The sequence below is a fragment of the Typopeltis vanoorti genome, chromosome 12 (genome assembly GCF_054136105.1).
Source record: "Typopeltis vanoorti isolate ZY-2024b chromosome 12, IOZ_Tvanoo_1.0, whole genome shotgun sequence".
NCBI lineage: Eukaryota > Metazoa > Arthropoda > Arachnida > Uropygi > Thelyphonidae > Typopeltis > Typopeltis vanoorti.
This window is the reverse complement of record NC_143560.1, coordinates 126,258,725-126,278,112: the sequence shown is the minus strand read 5'-3', so window position 1 is coordinate 126,278,112 and position 19,388 is coordinate 126,258,725. Positions and strand designations below refer to the sequence as shown.

The following is a 19,388-nucleotide window of genomic DNA, read 5'->3' as shown; positions in this document are numbered from 1 at the left end:
GAAACACAGTATCTAGCTAAAACTATTGTCCAATTTTTCAGTTACATGAAATAAGTGTTTGTTTGATTGCATTTGAAATTCTCGATGTCATTATGACAGATCACAAAGGCTAACTTCAAATAAAATTCTACCACGAATTGAAAATGCCATATAATGCATGTGTGAGTTCCCCTTCCAGCTCAAACGCAAACAAGCAGCAATAAAAATTAACCAAGGGTTGAAACTTTGTGAGAGTTGAGCTCCGGTAATGAGAAGTACTGTCAGAACGATAAACGACACCCCATTGTGAATGTCTTAAAACTAAGAAATATATAGTGAATGTTATGACACTTGCAGATGTTATGGAATTCGGTTGAAGAGAATTAGCATTTCTCTTCAACCGAAGAGAAATGCTAATTCTCTTCAACCGAAGAGAAGAGAATTAGCATTTCAACTCAAAAATTGTCGGTTCCATTTGTCTTTGGGTCATGTGATCTTTTGTTAATACCACACCAATCAAATTCATGTCTTCATAACTGCTCTCTCCTGTAAAACAAAATTTAACTTGTATGTATTGTAACAATTAAAAAAAAGTGGAATAATTTATAAGCGTATAAAAGGATATCACATGTAAATCGTTGACGCGCCAGCAAAATTCTTGGGCGTGCCATAGGTTCGCCACCACTGCTGTAGACAATGCTTCTTACTTTGTGGCATTTCTGTGGAACTGACCATTTTCTCTTTCGGCAAGACAATGAATTGTGTCATAAGGATGTTGCAACTGCGTAGTTTCTGGACATGAATATCAGCACACTTGACTGGCCACCACAGCGACCTGATCTTAATGCTATTGAACATCTGCAGGATGAACTGGAGCACTGGGTGAGGTCAAGGTACATCTACCCTACAACAGTCCAGGACCTCATTTACATGCCTACAGGAAGAATGGTCCAAAATTCCCATTGATCATCATCATACACTTGTGGAAAGTATGCCCCATAGGATTGCTGCAGTCATCACAGTTAAAGGAAGTCCTATATCTTAATAAAGTGGGCACCATGGTGTCTGCTGACTTCTTTCCAAGCATATACTGCAGGTGGTTTTTGTGCTTGGTTACAAAACAATATGGACAAATTATATTCTTATTTTAATCTTCTTTTACCAAAGCTTAAGAAAACAAAGTTGTAATGAAGTATCTTCCCATCTATGCTACTAGTATGTAAAGGCTGTTGACTTCATGCCATTTGGCTCAGTATCGAGGTATTATGTTTAGGTAAAGGATTAAAACAAAAAATATTAGCTCTTGTCTAGTTATATTTTTAGCCAAGCAGAAAATCTTTCTGCTGCTGTGTCTGATCCAGAGTATTTTAATAATATGGTAATACCCTTTTACCACTTCAGCATCATCATCATACCACAATACAGATACCTTATGATCTACTCTGGTCTCATTTTTAATCTAATAACCTCTTGAGGTATTCCAGGCCTTCTCTTCTCATTTAGGTTATGTTTTATTAATTGTTTAGTATATCGAGTGTTACCCATTCTGTTTACATGTTCTATCCAATTTTATTTTTTTCTCCTTTTATGGTGTGTATTGCAGTTCTTCTCATAAATCTTATCTTGTTATTTATTTCTTGCCCAAATTTTCTGCCATATAATATAATAATGACTAAAGAATTATATATTTTTAAGATTATAATTCAGAGTAATAGTTATTGGACCTATAATCTTCAGAGATTTTGAAGTTTTCAATTTGATGTTCTTTTCTCCTTCATAATATGATATTTCACACCCCAAGATAATTATAAGTATTTACCTGTTTTATTTTTAAGTGGAGTGTGTCCAGAAAATGCTACTGTTTTAGTTTTATCAAGAGATATTTTCATTCCAAACTGTTCTACTATGTTTAATTTATGAATTGTTCTTTGTGGATTAAATTCCTTATCTGATATTATTACCTAATCATCTGCAAATAATGACATTGCTTATGGGAAATTTCTATACCTGGGTTATTTCAAGTGTTCCACTATATTAGTATTTCATTATATATGGCTATATGATGATACTTGAGTATTTTGCAAAAGTGTTTGACAAGACACCACATGGAACTCTGTTACACAAACTGCAACAAATGGAGATTGAGATGAAACTATTACTAATGTGATAATACCTAATTTTGGTGATAGAACGAGCTCACCTCTAAGTACTTACCTGTGTGGGTTTCTTTTCTGTAGACTTCCAATCATAATAATAATGATGATAAAATTGTCTAGGAATGGTAATATTCCTTTCTTTTCTACTTCAAATGGCAATTATTCTGGAAATGCACAAAAATCTTCAAAGTCTTTGTGGGTATGTTTCCAAATAATAAAGATATCCTTGACACATCTCCACTAAATATGTGGTTTTAAGATTGCCTGTGCTATAGCTACTTCCTCAAAAATTTTCCATATATATGTTGGCGATAGGAGGTGATAAAGGTGAGCCCATTGCCAGACCACATATGTGATCGTAAAATTTTTCTTTCTAAGTAAAGAAATGAAGATTTGATGCAATGATGTAAGATGTGATGGCAAGAGAAAACAGGTCTTCAAGGATCTATTGATTCTTCTGCAGAGACATGGGGAAATTTGTATGTTTAAAAGTTTATTTAAAAATTCATCTAGTTTTTCAAGTTAGGAGTTTGTATGTCCAGTGTAAGTTCAAATATTAGGGATATTTATTTTTTGTATGGCATTCATAGTGCTAAGCTACTCAAAGAAAGAGCACTCTGAGTTTAGTAATAGTTGTTGACTAGAGGAGCTTTTTCAAAGTCTTTCTTTGAAAAAACAGATTAGGTAACTGGAAACAATGATTGCAAAGTGAATCAGAGTAGGAGTGAGAGACAGGAATGATAGGAGAAACAATAAAAGAGCGGGAGTGAGAAAAATGGAAGAGTGTGCTGGAACCAGGAATGGAGAGAGAGAGAGAGATGACAGGACAACATGCAAGTAGGGGAACATGTGTTAGAAGAGAGAGAGTGTGAGGAATGCAGGTGAGCAAGAAACAGTGATAAGTTGCATGCTGTATGGAGACTTGATGATCTATAGTGTGTAAAATGGAATGCCTGAGGAGTGTTTGCCCGGAGGAACAATAGATAGTGTGACTATGCCAATTAAGCAAAGTGAAAGCTCATAGCCTAATTCATCAGTATGTAGATCTCTTATGCTACCCACAGCTGATTTAATATCATGCCTAGGTTTTTTTTTTTTTTTTTTTTTATTACACTGGGTCAGACAAAGTATCATCTCATTAGCCTCTTTAATATTTACGTACATAAGTATTAAATTCTATGTATTGAATTTTTATTAGTGTTTTGTCAAGCAGTGTAATATAAATCCAGCTATTGAAATATGACTATGTTACACAGTGCAAACATGTTACAAAGATCAAACAAATTAATATTTTTGACTTCCAAAACAGCACTTTCAAAACTGATCATTGGGCAGTAAATTTTCATAGGACATACAGAATCCCGTCCACCTGGAAACTAAAGTACTCCTCAACCACACCAAAATCCTGATTAAAATCATACTATCTATCTTCTGTTTGTCTAATGATAAATAAGTTTATCAAAATTGGTGACACACCAGATAGGAACACTCAGATTTCTGGGAGAATTCGTTTCATTTACTCGCTACCTTTGCAAGACGAGAGAAGGCTATCACTGCACTTTAGATCATTATCTAAAGGATTGGTTGTGGAAGATCTTCAAGCTTAGGAAGCTCTCCATTATTTATCCAATGAAGCAGAGAAATGGATTGTATTATCAAGAGCAAAAGTATGCATAAGATTAGTCAGTAGGGAAGGTTATGTATACATAGGAAGAAAGGTGAACAAAACAGTACAGAACCATGGGATATTTCGGCATTGGTTTGGAAATCTGAAAGAGGAAGTCATCTGAAGAAGAAACTGGTAGTGGGTACCCATAAGATGATAGTTTACTTAGTAGGCCTTTGTGTTACTGATTGATATTTCAAGAGCAATTACACAAGAATTGAGATATCCACTCGTTGGGATCTTCATAATATCTATTCAGGGTATTGGAGGAATTTGTTAGTATTGAACACAATAATGTGATCATACCAGCAGTTCTTGAATGTATTCACAAAAAGCATTTTTTTCTTTGTCTTTTAATGTGAATCCTGCCCATGAAATGGTTATAAACCTATCAAAAAAAATTTTTTTAGCATCAGTGACAGATTAAGGGTTAAATATTCCAAAGAACCAAGTATGAAAGTTTTGCCACTTCAGACCTCACCACCCTGCTTATTAGTACAGTGGTGATGGCAGCGGTCTCGCACCAAGTGATGAGTTCATCTTCCACCTAAAAATTTTCACAAACATCCACTTCCATGCCCACAGTGGAATTCAAACCCATGACTTACTTGTTGGAGATGCCATTCAGCCAGTAGTTTCATTTTGGGATTTGTTTCAGAATGTCATTTTGCAAGAAGAAAACTATGAGTGACCAGTTATGCTCTATCTCTCTTTAAGGCTATATAACTGCACCTGTCTGAAAAAAAACGGATTAAAATTCCTTTAGCAAGTGGGATTTAAGTGTTTTTCCACTGCAATGCTGCATAAGAGCCATCACATTTAATTGCATTTGCTGTTTAATAATGTTAGAATTTTTTTTTTTTTTTAGATGAAACATCAGTTTTTAGTGACACAACAGCAGTGGTTAGTCACATAAATGATATGGAGGACAATATACAATCAAATAATAATGAAGAACTTTTAGATATAGATGACTATTCCTTACCTGGACTTTTGGGAATGGATAAGATTCAAGAGCTAACACCTCATCATAACTCTGATGTCACACAATCATCAGGTACTACTGTATATGATTGAAAAAAATACAAATGTTTTCTTTAGTGCATAGTTTCTTGATATAAAACAATGTCACTACTATTACTTTGCTATTCGTATCCATGATCACAAGACTGTTGGAAGTTTTTCCACTTGGTTTTACTATAAATTAAAGATGCCAAGAAATTATATTCTTGAAAGTTTGCACCTGAGGTATTTTCTGGACTGGATAACGTGCCCCAGTCCTGAAAAGATTAAACCAAGAATATAATTTATAGTAAAACCAAGTGGAAAAACTTCCAACAACTATATCTAATATAGAGTAATTTAATAATTAAGTGTATATGAAAATATGACTTCATTACTTCAGCCTTGGTATCACCGCTGCATCTGGCTCCCACTGATGAGACCTCAAAGGTTGAAACTGGTCTGGGTAATGACCATTCCCATAATGCATAGCATTATACATGTCCATAAGGATATGTGACGTTATGCTTTGCATTATGGGATACTAAGGAAAGTGATATGAAGTCATTAGCTTCTATATATAAGTTGCCCAGTCCTCAAATACTTCAGGCACAAGCTTTGTTTGCTTACACTTGGATAAAGGATTAAACCAAGAATATAATTTCTTGGCATCATTAATTTATAATCACAAGACTGTTTCACCCTTCTCAGCATTACATCCCATTCTCAATACTCACCACACACTTCATTTCTGTTTGTGATGTTGTGAAAAATCTTTTATATCATCTTTCCTATTAGTCAGAAAAAGAGCCATCCTGGATTAAAGTTGAAGGAACTATTTCTTATTCTGTCTTTCCTCGTTTTTTTTTTTTTTTTGTCTGCATTGTCTTCAAAATTTTATTTCCACTACTTAGACTTCTTTTTTTGTTAGTCTCCATTTCTCTGCTACATAAGGCAAAATAAAAAAAAAGAAGTAATTTCTTTTAATCAAAAGCTTACATTTCAGTGGGATGCCACTGTCCTAAAGTAGACTATTTATTCGGTTATAAAAAGCATTGGCCCAGTGAATGGGCCAATGAAAGTTTATATCAAGGAACTATTTATTCCAAATATTTGAAGTTTTAACTGTTCTTCAAGACTGGCCCATTAAGTCTAACACTGTTAGATTGTACATTTTCTGATTTAAAACCATGCTTTCACTCTATTAACATGTAACCTATAGCTTCATGTTACACTATTCCAGTTTCTTCAATATCTTTTGTACTATTCTAAATTGCTAAATGTAGTCTCCATATAGTGCTAACGTACATATTCTTGAACATAACCATTTCTCCTTTTCCTATACCATACCTTTTCCAAACTTTGCCACATTTCTTTCCCTGTTGAATTCAATCAGACATCCAAATTCAGAAAAGCCATAAACAGATTTTTTCCATATTCCCATGTATTTCTCTATCCCTTAGAGGGAAAAAAAAAAACTTCAAATCACCTGTTAATTTCCTTTTTCTAAACTGCTATCTTTTAAATCTTAATCTATTTCACCTTTATTCTTGTTGTTGCCACTATCCTTCATAAATCTTTGTACAATAATACGATTTATTCCTCTATAGTCCCTGCACTGCCTCCTTTATATATACTTAAGATATCCTTGGTCCAGTCATCACCTTTTTTTCTTTAAGTCAGTCCAAAAATGTCACAGAACCATTTCATTCTTGAACTACCAGAGGCTCTGATTAATTTAGCAGGTGAATCATCTGGCTCTGTTGATTTTCAATTCTTCATCTTCCTTAATACTTCTTTAGACTCTGCCAGATGTATTTCCCTATTATCGCTTTCATCTCTACATTCCTTCCAGCTTATTATGACTTTCATCTTTAAAAGATCTCTAAAGTAACATTGCCACTTCTTCCTAATCTCTCTCTCTTTTAGTAATCATAAGATTTCCATCAAAACATTTTCTTGTTCCCATTAATATCCTCCAACTTAAGTGCAAATTTAACCATCTTTTTATCTTTTCCTCTTTCATTTTTTTATATCTTATTATGCAGCTTCTCTCCCCTCCCTCCCTTCCAGTCAAGTCTGACTTCTTGTGGTGTGGCCTGTTTCTACTAAAGGGGCTCTGGTAATGGTGAGCATTCCTGCTGTAAAGAGATACCTTCCTAATTGGAGTAAATGCCAACTAGTCCCAGGTGGTAGATAAGGTTCATTGCCCAGTGAAATAACACCACCCTGCTTATTGAGAGCCTGAAGTGGTTAGTGCCAGTTCAGTTCCCAGAACAAGGGTTCCAGTTTCTCTTCCCCCCCCCCCAACCTTTGACATGCCAAATGTACTGCAGGGATCCACTGCTTTCCCCATCTTCGGGGATACAGCAGTAAAGCAGTTTTGCAGGCTGCCCATCAGTTAGTGTACAGGACCAAACCAGATGGTAATGCATCTTTTCGGAGGATTCCTGATCAACTGGCACATAATCTCTGCCAACTACACTGCAATCTATGTAATGGTATGCAGGGGCACTGTCAAGGCCATGTTGTGGTTTGGAGACTGTATTCTCTTTGTATGAGTGACATCTTCAAGAATATGTTCTCCCACTGCATGTTTTCCTTTTCTTTTTTGCAGCATTAAACATGAAACTAAGTCTAAATAGGTAGTGTATTTGCAGTTAAATTAAAAAATAAATCTCTCTCTCAAAAAAAAAAAAACTTTCATATTCACTTTACCAACATCTGTGACAACAACTTCAGTGATGTGCATCATCTGCAGTCATCCAAACCCGATGTTCTGTTTTTGACTGAACCTTGGATTTCTACTAAATTAACCACAGCTTATGTTGATTGCCCAAATTATACCTTGTATGACTCCTTCTGCCATAAGGGAAGTACTTATGCTTTTGTGTATTCTGATATTCCCTGCCAAAGGATGCCTAATGTAGAATCTCACCATTTTGACTTAAAATTTCCAAACAGTTAAGTCATCCTTCTTGCTGATTTCAATTCCACATTTCTAATTGACTCCCTTTTTCAAATTTCACTGACCAAGCTGGAAGAGAGGCAAACATTTTTGATACAATGACTTAAAACAGATCATTCATCTTCTCACCAGAATTCCCAGCAGTCCTCTTCACTCATCCAATACTTGATCTTTTCTTAATTCTTAACTAGTTCTCCTTCCAGGTACTTTGTTCAGATGAATGCTCCTGTTGGCAATTCAGACCATAATCTCATCAAAGTTTCATCTCTGGTGAAACTTCATTCATTCAGCCATTCATGTGCACGAAAACAGTGCAAAGAGGGAGGATTTGCATGACTTTTACCCCTTCTTTCCATTGTCAGACTGCTATTTTCATTCTTCAGATCCAGATACCTGTTTTGATCTTATGACAGAAATAATTCACCTTTACTTCCTGAATTGATTACCCTATTCAATATTTTTGCTTGAGAGATAGATTCTGCACTTGGTCATTCTCACACTCACTTGTTTCATGAGTGCCTTCACACAAACTCACCTGCATCCACCCTAATTGCTTAAGTTTTCATGAATTTGCACCTCAGCATGCTCAGTGAACAAAGCTGTCTTGAAACCTAATTCCAAACCTTATTTAGATGCAGTCCATCAGCATTATACAAATCTTTCTTTCATATAATGCTGATGGACTGCATCTAGACCACAGATCTTACATCATTGCTTCTACACAACCTACTTATTAATTCATTTGCTACCAACATCTTCCTCCTCAGTTTGTCTCAGTCATAGTGTGGCAGGAGATTTACAATTTCCACCTTCTTGCTCTTCAGTTTTTGCTTCTTATAACAACTCCTTTACATCCTCCCTCATAGACTATTTTGTCTTTCAAATCATTTGTACCAACCAAGACAATTATTTCACCTTTTTGCATCCCAATGGCGTGACTACTATATGAATTTTTGCACCAGGGAAACAAGATTTTGTTACACCTTCATTAAGCACTCTCCTGATCATTGAGTCTCCATACATAAGTTTCTCCTTAACTTGTGTTTATTACTACTTCAGACCACCTGCTTCTTCTTCTCAGCCCTGCTAATCTCTTGCTGCTTCTGCAATTTTTCAGTTTCACACTTTGTTCTGTGAAGGATAACATTCAAGCATGCTATTTCTTTATGTCCATTTTGTTCTCCTATATTTCCACCACAGCATGTTTGACATTAATTCTGATGTTTTCCATCCTACCATCAATCTGTCGACTTTACTAGCATTTGCTCCATTCTTATCACCTAATAGGCACTCACTTTGGGAACATTTAATAAACTCTCTCTCTCTAGTTTCAATTTCCTTCCACACATCCTTTAATTTTTGTGATGAACACATCTCAAACACACTGCACAAAATCCCACAAATTCAAATCGCCCAACAACGTGGTCTTCACTGCCATACCCATAATATCATATTTAAACAAACAAACAAAAAAAAATACAAGGTTTACTTTACATAAGACATTTTTTTTTAATCGAGTTTTCAGTTTGGCTGCTCTTTTGTAGTATATTTAGTGATAATTTATCTCATCCAACTGTACGTTAATGCAGGATACCCAAGTGTTGTTTTTTGTGACATGTGGTATTGCAATAAGAATAGGAGTTTTCATTGAAATCTTCCATTTATATATCTATAGCACCACCACATGTGCCTCATTTCATAAACAAACTGAGTCCTTAAAGACTGATCTTCCTACTAGCCTCCAGTGAAAAAAAGGGTAGTTTGGTTACCTCAATCCTTTTGGTTACCTCAATCACAGAATGCTGACAAGATTACACAGCAAGAATTATTCTTTGATAATTCTGTGAGGACAGATTTTGCTTCTTCACAAAACTTTTTTAGCTCTGATGTAGAGGGTAAGCAGTTATTCATATTAAGCTAAGGAGATAATAAATTCTTCATTATTTCAAAGCCTAATAAGAAACTCGAAGATCAAAATCTAAGAGTTTCATGCCGAAGAACTTCTGGAGAGTCCAAGCGTAAGTCAACACCTGGTAGTACAACACTAGGGTAACTCAGAGCAAAGGTGAGCAAATTTCGATCACTGTCCTTAATATTTTCTCATAATGTAAAATGCAGCTCCTAGGAGATGTATTACTGTTTTACATTATGAGGGAAGGTCACTACCCCGACCGGTTTCGACCTTTATTGAAGTCTCATCAGTGAGTAGGTAGACCTGGAAAATACCAAGGTTTAAGTGAAACGAACTTACATACTTTACTATACGAATTGCCAGAAAGGTGTACCCATATATTATTACTAAAATAAAGAGCCAAGAGGATTTTTTTTCTTTTTTCGGAGATGTAAATTAAGTTAAGGGGATAATAAATCTTTCATTATTTCAAAGCCGAATAAGAAACTCAAAATCTAAGTGTTTCATGCCAAACAACTTCCAGCAAGTCCAAGCGTAAGTCAACACCTGGTAGTACAACACTAGGGCAACTCGGAGCAAAGGTGGAGCAAGTTTCGATCACTGTCCTTAATAATCCAGGTCTACCTACACACCGATGAGACCTCAAATGTCGAAACCAGTCTGGGTAGTGACCCTCCCTCATAATGTAAAACAGTAATACATCTTCTAGGAGCTGCGTTTTACATTATGAGAAAATATTAAGGACAGTGATCAAAACTTGCTCCACCTTTGCTCCGAGTTGCCCCCCCCCCCCCCCTAGTGTTGTACTACCAGATGTTGACTTACGCTTGGACCTGGCGGAAGTTCTTCGTCATTAAACTCTTAGATTTCGATCTTCGAGTTTCTTATTCAGTTTTGAAATAATGAAGGATTTATTGTCGCCAGAAAGAAAAAAAAATAGCCTCTTGGCTCTTTATTGTAGTTATTCATATTCTCTGAACTACTTTTGTAAATCCCAAGCCACCTTAATATGAGGTGCTAACCTCACATTTCATAAGGTGCTGTTGTAAACACCAGTTCCAAGAGAGAGAGAAAAGTCAAACAAGTTAATGATCTCCTCCCTATCCCTTTTCTCTCTTTTTAACATCTACACACAAACAGCAACTAGTCACCACAGCCAAACTGTGAACTTGGTCATTCTTCTTCCTATAATTATTATTCCTCTTCGTTTATCCACTACTGTGTATCTTTCCTTCCTGAAGAATTTTGCAGAAATTACACCTTTATATATATATGACCTGTGAAATTTCCTCTTCTTTTTGCCTCAACCCCCCCCTTCCCTCTCCACACCATGCTTAAATAAAAACTGAACAGTGCATTTCACTCATCTGCCTCTCTTCTTTTAGGCACTACTATTTTTTGCATGAACTCAAACTCCTGTTGCTTTATTTTAAAAAAATATCCTATATTATCCAGTAACTAACTTATGAGTTTTTTGCACTAAGCACAGATACAGATTCATCAAAATATATTTTCAGACAGCTTGCTAAAGTTTCTATATAGAAATCTGACTTAATGAATATTTATAGTATGTATATACTGTATTCATCTTTATTTTTGAGCATTTTATTAAATTATTCTTTTATCTCCTTTTGTAGATGATCTAATGGGGTCCTCTAGCATCATATCTGATGACGAAAATCTTGAAATCAGTTTACCAGATGATTCTCAAAAGTCTCCTTTATTATCACATTCTTTATTTAATATGCAAAGTGTAAAACATATGGAAAAGTACATTCAGCAATCAGTAACAAAAATGCAGGAATCTCAAGCATCTCTTTCTTCTTCACCTGCTATATCAGAAGCTAGTCAAAGTAGCTGTCAGACTAGAACAACAGATGATGATTCTTCAGTTCATGGTAGTGATTTAATTCGAAGAGAAGTTATACCTCCAGTACCCCCTCCAAGAAAAAATGCTTTGCATGTCAATCTCATGAATGAAAGTTCTGTCCATAGTACTGAGGAAAAGAAAGCTGTAATTTCATCACTATCTGAATCATCTGGAGTATCATCTGCATCCTCTACTAGTCCTACAGGTGAAACTAGTCAACAGGGCATTAATTTAATAGAACAGAGTAGTTTGTGCACATCAGCTGTTTTGACATTTAGTGGTCAAAAAATGCAAACTGCTGTTGGACGAACATCTGCAGAACTCAGGAGACAATTTTTTGAAATACCATCTACTTCAGAACCTAATTACACCATTCAGAGTAGCAGCATGGCTGACTCAAATATTTGGCTAACTAAAACTAATGATGACATTCAGAATTCTTCCAAGAAAACTTCAGGAATTCAGTCAGACCTGGCTCCACATGACAGTGAAAAAGAGAGACTAGAAATCTCAAAAGAGCTAGAGCTGTCAGGTACTTAAGTTTATATTAATCATGATTAAAACTTTTATTTTTATTTATTTTTTTCAAAGTTGAAGGGGGGGGGGGAACAGGGCAGTAAAGCATTTTTCAGTACAACTACTGTATGGATTCTTAAAAACTGATATGTTAAACATTTTTTCTTTATTTGGGTATCAGAGTTCAAGGTGGACACTCATGGTTACCAAGTGCAAGAATAAAATGAAACATAAGTAGGTAAGTTTGGCATTGTTTTAAGTAAATCTTGAAACGAGAAGATTTACTTGTTTTGCACAAAAATGGACTTATGCATGAGTGCGTGCCAGGAGAGGAGGGGGGACAATTAAATAGAAATAGAGGATATTGTAGAAACTTAAATATGTAGAAAGTTTCAAAAATTTGACCAGAGAGCTTATGAGAATACAGTCCTTGGCATTGGAGTTGCCTTAGCTAGCACTGTCCACGTACGTGTAGTTACCTTTTATTAGTGCTTTTGAAAAAGCTTTGAGAACCTTTATCTTCAGAGATCATAAAACCCTCATTAATACTACCAAAGAAATCCAATTCTGGGTATTGTATTTTTCATGAATGAACTCTGGGTCAGTGCATAATAGTAATTATTAAAGAAACAGCCATAAAGTTTCATTTTGGCATTATAGAATAATATCTTTCTTTAATAATTTTCAGGATTAATTTCCTCAGAATGTAAAACTGTTATACAGTAGAAAACAAATTAATCCAAACATTTACATTTTAAAGAAAACTTAAGTACAAAAATTAAATTCCAACTTTAATAATTCCAACACATTTATGATCTCCTCTGTTCCTAAATAAGTTAATTAATTCTCTTAGGCATGGACTCTGCCAACATAAAACACTTTTTTTTTATTTCTGCATCTTGAAACCATATACTTTTATAATGAATTGTATTAAGTGATCCTTTGTAAAAAAAAAATAAATAAGCTAACACCTTTATACCCTATCCAGAATAATAAATTTAGTTTAACCCTTTATCGAAGTGTAAGCAAACAAAGTTTGCTTCTGAAGTATTTTCTGAAAACACATCCCAACTCAACATCAGAGTTAAAGATCGGTACTATCAACATAAGAAGCCTGAATGGCAAAGAAATGGAGCTAGCTGAGGAATTAGATAAATACCAGATTGACTGAAACAAAAAAGACAAAAACTGGTGAGATCTTTCTGAGCAATAAATACAAAATGTTATATTCAGGTAATAACAATCAAGGAAAAGAAGGAGTAGCCATAGTATTCAACACTAAATACGAGGCTAATCTTCTTGAATGGCAGGCAGTCTCAAGTAGAGTAATGTGGTCAAATATGAGAATGGGGAACTGGACAATGAGGCTTATTTGTGACTATGGTCCCACAGAAGGTTCTACTAAAGGTAGAAGTGGAAGAATTTTTTGATGCTTTAGAGAAAGCCACTGACACAATGAAAGAGGAAAAGTTGGCCCTTGTTGGGGATCTAAATAGCAGAGTAGGAAATGATTGTCAGACATACTAAAATATTTTGGGAAAATTTGGAGAAAAGAGCAAATCTAATAATAATGGCAAATACCTGTTGGATTTCTGCTCAGGACACGGACTGGTTGTTACTAACATGTTCCAACATAAAAATGTGCACAAATTCACATGGAGAGAAGAGGCTAGGAATAAGAAAAGTCTCATTGACTATGTTATTGTTGCTAGTGATGTTTTCTCCCTGGTGCAGGACACCAGAGTGTACAGAGGATTTGAAATTGGAAGTGATCACTATTTAGTCTTGAGCAGGATAAAATTGAATTTCGTATTGAAAAGAATAATACATAAGAAAGTTTTAAAGCGAATAAAAGTTGAGCAGCTCTCAGATGTGAACTGTAGACTAAATTATACAAACATTATTCAAGAAAAAATGAGTCTGAGAACAGCAACCAAACCTTGGAGATTCAGTGGCAAGCCTAGAAGAAAACACTGACTGATTCAGCCAGAGAGGCATCTGGGGAGGTTGTCTGCAAAGATAAAAAAAATCAGAACTCCATGGTGGACATGGGCAGTGAAGAAAAAGAAAAAAGCATATCAAAAGTTGCTGGCAAATAAGTGTCAGCTTGTGCTCTTAGAGAATACAGAGACAAATGTAAGATAGCTAAACAAAAGTTCATGGGAGGACTTTGGCAAGAACATAGAAAATAAATATCAAGAAGGTAGCAAAATATTCTGGAGGTTGTTGAAGAAAGTTAGAAATGGAGGAAAGAGTGCTGTAAAAGCAGTTAGAGGTTGATAAAGGTGACATGAAAATGGGAAAAAAGGATATCCTTGAAGTATGGAGTAATTACTTCGAAAAATTGCTAAATGAAACAACAAGCAGTGATCACACAGTGATAAAAACACTCAACAGGCATACAGTCAGGAACACATATCCATACTTGAAGTAGAAAAAAAGCCATCTAAGGCTTGAAATGTGGAAAGGCAGCAGGAGTAGATGATATTCGACCAGAAATGCTGAGGTATGGTGGTATAAAAGTCTTACGGTGGCTGCACTGCATAGTTCAGAAGGACGAATTCCCGATGATTGGCATAGAGCTCTCATAGTACCCATATATAAAAAGGGAAATAGAACTGAATGAGAATTACAGAGGTATTTCCCTACTGAGTGTTCCTGGCAAGATCAATGCAAGTATACTTGAGAAACAGTTGAGAAGAATTGTGGAAGAAAAACTTGAACAAGCTGGATTCAGGCCAAATAGAGCTGTCAGGATCAGATCTTCACTTTACAACAAATAGTTGAGAAAGCATGGGAATATAACAAAGATCTATATTTAAGTTTTGTCGATCTGGAAAAGGCATATGACAAGGTACCAAGTGAGAAGCTATTCAATATGCTACAGTTATATGGTGTCCGTGGGACATTATATCAAGCAATACTTAGTCTTTATTTGAGTTACAAGTCAGCAGTTAGAATTGAAGCAAGTACAGTAAGATGGTTCAATGTTAAATCTGGTGTGAGACAAGGATGTTCATTATCTATATGGATCACATTATGAAGGAAAGTGGCATTAAACATGATATCAAAATTGGAGATGTTAATGTCAGCTCTTTGATTTATGCAGACGATGTTATACTTCTAAATAAATCCGCTACAAGTTTGCAATATTCCCTGACTAAATTGAATAACTGTTGTAATAGATATGGTATGAAGGTCAGCAATAAAAAGACAAAGACAATGAAAATAGGCAGAATCGTTGAAAATGTCAATTGCGTTGTGAACAGAGAACCTGTGGAACAAGTAAAACATTTCAGCTACTTAGGCACGATTTTTAGTGAAGATGGTAAATTAAATATGGAAATAGACAACAGAATCAACAAAGCTGGTATGGCAGGAAGTCAACTGAATAAATTCATATGGAATAAGAGAAAAATTAGTCGGAACAGTAAATTAGCTGTATACAAGACAGTGTTCAAACCAGTTTCAACTTATGGATCTGAGAGCTGGGTCAGAAGTAAAACACTTGACCAAAGACTAGAGACCATGAGAGTCCTGAGAAAGATTATAGGTGTGAACAGATGGCATCAATGGCAATATCATATTAAAACCGAGGATATTAGGAAAGAACTTGACATTGTCACCATCGAGGAATGCATTAGCAGAGCTAATCTAAGGTGGTATGGTCACTTAAATAGAATGGGCGAAGAAAGATTAGCAAAACAAGTGTTCTCTGCCAGGTTGGCAGGAAAACAACCCAGAGATAAGTGGATTGATAGTGTACAGAGTGCCTTAGATGATAGAAATATAAGATCTGATAATGTTGGAGTCTTGACAAGTAACAGACTGATTTGGAGGAAAATTGTAGATAGGAAGTTAGTAATAATGTAAATTTTTTATGTAGTACTATCATATCCTGTACACCCCTTGAGGGTAGTACATGGCAGGAATTTGATGATGAATCTTCAGGACTGAGGCAACTTGTGGTAAAGGTGGACCAAACTCTCATACTTGTCTTAGTATCTCCCATAATGCAAAGCACATCTCCTTGCAGACACGTATAATGCTATGCATTAAGGGAAGAGCCACTACCCAGACCGGTTTCGACCTTTATTGAGGTCTCGTCAGTGGGATCCAGACCCAGAGGTGGTGATACTAAGGAGGAAGTAATGGAGAAATCATATTTACCTATACGAGTTGCCAAAAGGTGTCTCACCTTAAAATAAAATTTTCAATACCCTATCTAGCTTTTGGAGACTGAGTGGGCAGTTCAATCTCCACTAGTAGCCAATCAGTGATAGCTGGCCCATGTCTATCACTAATTATAGGCAGCTACCAATGAAGAGGCTGGCAAATAAGTGCTGCCATCTCTTGGTACCTAACCCTAACAGAATATGTTATTGTCTGAAATAATATGGGTACTGCAGTTGATTTTATTGAATTTACGGGAAGAAAAACCTGTGTTTCCAGGAGAAAAAACCCACTTGCTCGTGCCAGAGATTTACTAACTCAGGAACCAGTCGAAAATATGCTTAGAAAAAGTTTCTCCAGTCGGCGACTAGACTTGAACTTAAGTCTAATTTTGACCGACCAAGGGTAGAGGGAGGCAAGGGAGGCAAACGCCAATTCCACTGAGCTACACTGGCTTTATCCTTCATATCACAATTTAATTTTCCAATCTCTTTTTCACTATCGTCCACAGATTTTCTATTGAGTTCATGTGAGAAGAGTTACCTGGCCACTGAAGCAATTTTTAAGGAACTCCTTCACTTTTTTGAAGTGTGGCATGAATCCTGGACCATCATGTGTAAAACAAGCCAAGGAAAACTTATTCTCCTTAGACAAAGAAATGGCTCTCATCTGAGAATATGACCTTCTTCCACTTCTTAATAGTCCAATCTTTGTACACTTTTTTGGTCTATGGGCAGTCCTCCCTGCTTCCAACAATCTTTGATCGACTGTCATGTCAGAAATATTAATACCACTAGCTGCCAAGTCTATTTAAGTCTACAGTAGACAATCTTAGATTCATTTTGCTTTTCCTAACTAGTAAAGGAACCGTGAGTAAGTGTAGTTTTCCTTTTTCTTTTCTGTCAGAAGAAAAAGGTACCTCTGTCTTTAAAATTGCATTAACAGTACCTAAACCAACACCACTCTCTTTGGCAATTTGTCTTTGAGTCATGGATGCATGCTGAGAAAAAGTACAGATTTTTGAACTTTCTTTGAGATGTATCCATTTTATTACACTATAAATAAACATCATAGAGACAGTTAAAACAGACAGCACTCAATCAAAATAGTGAATTAAAACCATTGTACAGTTCTGTTATTATTTTTGTTACTTCATTCCCTTCAAATTCCAGTGAACAGATCTCTAGCATGAAATCCAGGTGTATTCTGATCAAACCTTTATCAAAATTCAGCTTGCTGAGATTAATTTGTTTGCTATTGTATGCATATTTTTTTTTTTTATTAGTAGACAGGTACAGTGATACCTTGGCTAACAAAGATAATTCGTTCTGGAATCACATTCGTTAGCCGAAACGTAATTTCCCGTAGGTTTCTACAGAAAATCGTTTCATTCGTTCTGGATGCTGCCTGCTATTTAAAGATAAGTTTTATAAAAGGGCAAAAACTCAAAGGCTGAGATGAACAGCTACCCAATTAGATGAAGGAGAATGAAAAACTGACGATCTTTACACTTTATTAAACTGAAAATATGTACACAACGTTTTTACTATTCTTCTTCCAAATTTTCAAAGTTTATTCAAGGTAAGTTTCCTCTTCTTCAGTAGCTGGCCTCTGTCTCTTTGCTAAAGGAGAAATCAAAAATCTGTCCAAAGTTGATTGAACTTCTCTTTTTTTTTTTCAGAATGTTTTTAAAGTGATTTAGACACTTGTCTTTAACCAAGGTACAAAGTCTGTTCATTTCAGCTTTGTTGGGATGCCACTTTGTAGCCAAAGACTGAAACTCTTCCCAGTAGTGCAGCATTTTTTTTTAATGTCACCTGTTGGCATTCTTCCTTTTTTATTGCTGTCCTCCTCTGATGAGCTCTTTCCTGATTCAGTTGCTTTTTCAAATCTTCAAGATCTTCTGAGTGTTCAACTAATTCTTCTACATCTTCATTTACCTCCAAATGTAATGCTTTGCCCAAAGAGACTATCTTATCTACAATCGCAGCATCTCATCTAGCAATCTTGGCCATAACTTTTTCCGGGCAGCATTAAGTGTCCTAACTAACACTTCATGCCATGGCAATGACTTGAATAGCATGAAGGATATGATAATGATCCTCCCAGAATTCCCTCAGAGTCAGACTGGTAAACTAAGTTGCATCAAAACATCCTTGGAACATGTGTTTTGTATACAATTTCTTAAAGTTTGATATGACCTGTTGGTCCATGGGTTGCAAAATAGATGTGGTGTTTGCAGGAAGAAATTTTATCGGTGAAATTAAATTCTGCCTCCAAATCTTCTTCCAAGCCAGGTGGATGCGCCAGAGAAGCATCCACCGCTTTTTCATCGTGGGCCCAAACACCTCCACGGTCCACTCTGTGAATATGCTTCTTGTTACCCATGCCTTGGTGTTTGACTTCCATTAAACACTAAGCATGGGCTTGCAAACATTCTCCTTGAAAATTTTTGGTGTCTCAGAGTGGTAGACCAACATTGGTTTAATTTTGAGATCACCATTTGCATTAGCGCAAAATAAAAGAGTTATTCTATATTTCATAAGTTTGTACCCTGGCATACACTTCTCTTCTTTTGGGCATTTGCTTCCAGAACAACCCAGTTTTGTCACAATTAAACACTTGTTCTGGCTTGCATCCATAAATGATAATCCACTCCTGAAATTCTCTAACAAACTTCTCAGCCTCCTCTTTATTTGCACTGGCTTCTTCTCCATGTCTAATTACACTATGGATCCCTGACCTTCTCTTGAACTTCTTAAACCATCCTCTGCTGTACTGTGTCCTGCCACATTTTTCTTCAAATTTTCATAAATCATTCTGGCTTTGCTGCAGATCATCTCTTGAGTCATAGTGTCACCAGCCATTTGATGCTCATTTATCCAGATCATCAGAAGCTTTTCCATTTCTTCATTCACAGAACTAATTTTGGGATTGAGAGGCCAAGGTCTTCACACAAGCTGCCTTAATCTCCTCTTCCTTCAAAATTGTAGCTATTGATGATGCTATGCCATGCTTGACTGCTAAATCCACAATTCTGACTCGTTGAAATTATTTCTTTCTTTTGCTCAATTGTGAGCAACTTTCTGCTTCCCTTGGGTTTGTCGCTTACTTTTTTTGGACCCATTGTCAAGAAAAATTTTTTT

General features: G+C 35.8%; 1 protein-coding gene across 4 annotated transcripts in view; it reads left to right on the top strand.

Moving 5' to 3' along the window:
• Window positions 1-19,388, top strand: part of LOC150101214 (rho GTPase-activating protein 45-like) — a 519,012-nt gene that overhangs the window by 477,401 nt on the left and 22,223 nt on the right. For all 4 annotated transcript variants that reach the window (XM_090401286.1, XM_090401287.1, XM_090401288.1 and 1 more), the window contains 2 exons: window positions 4,670-4,858; window positions 11,321-12,085. In XM_090401286.1, coding sequence (XP_090257412.1) covers window positions 4,670-4,858; window positions 11,321-12,085 — 954 coding nt within the window. The remainder of the gene's footprint in view (window positions 1-4,669; window positions 4,859-11,320; window positions 12,086-19,388) is intronic.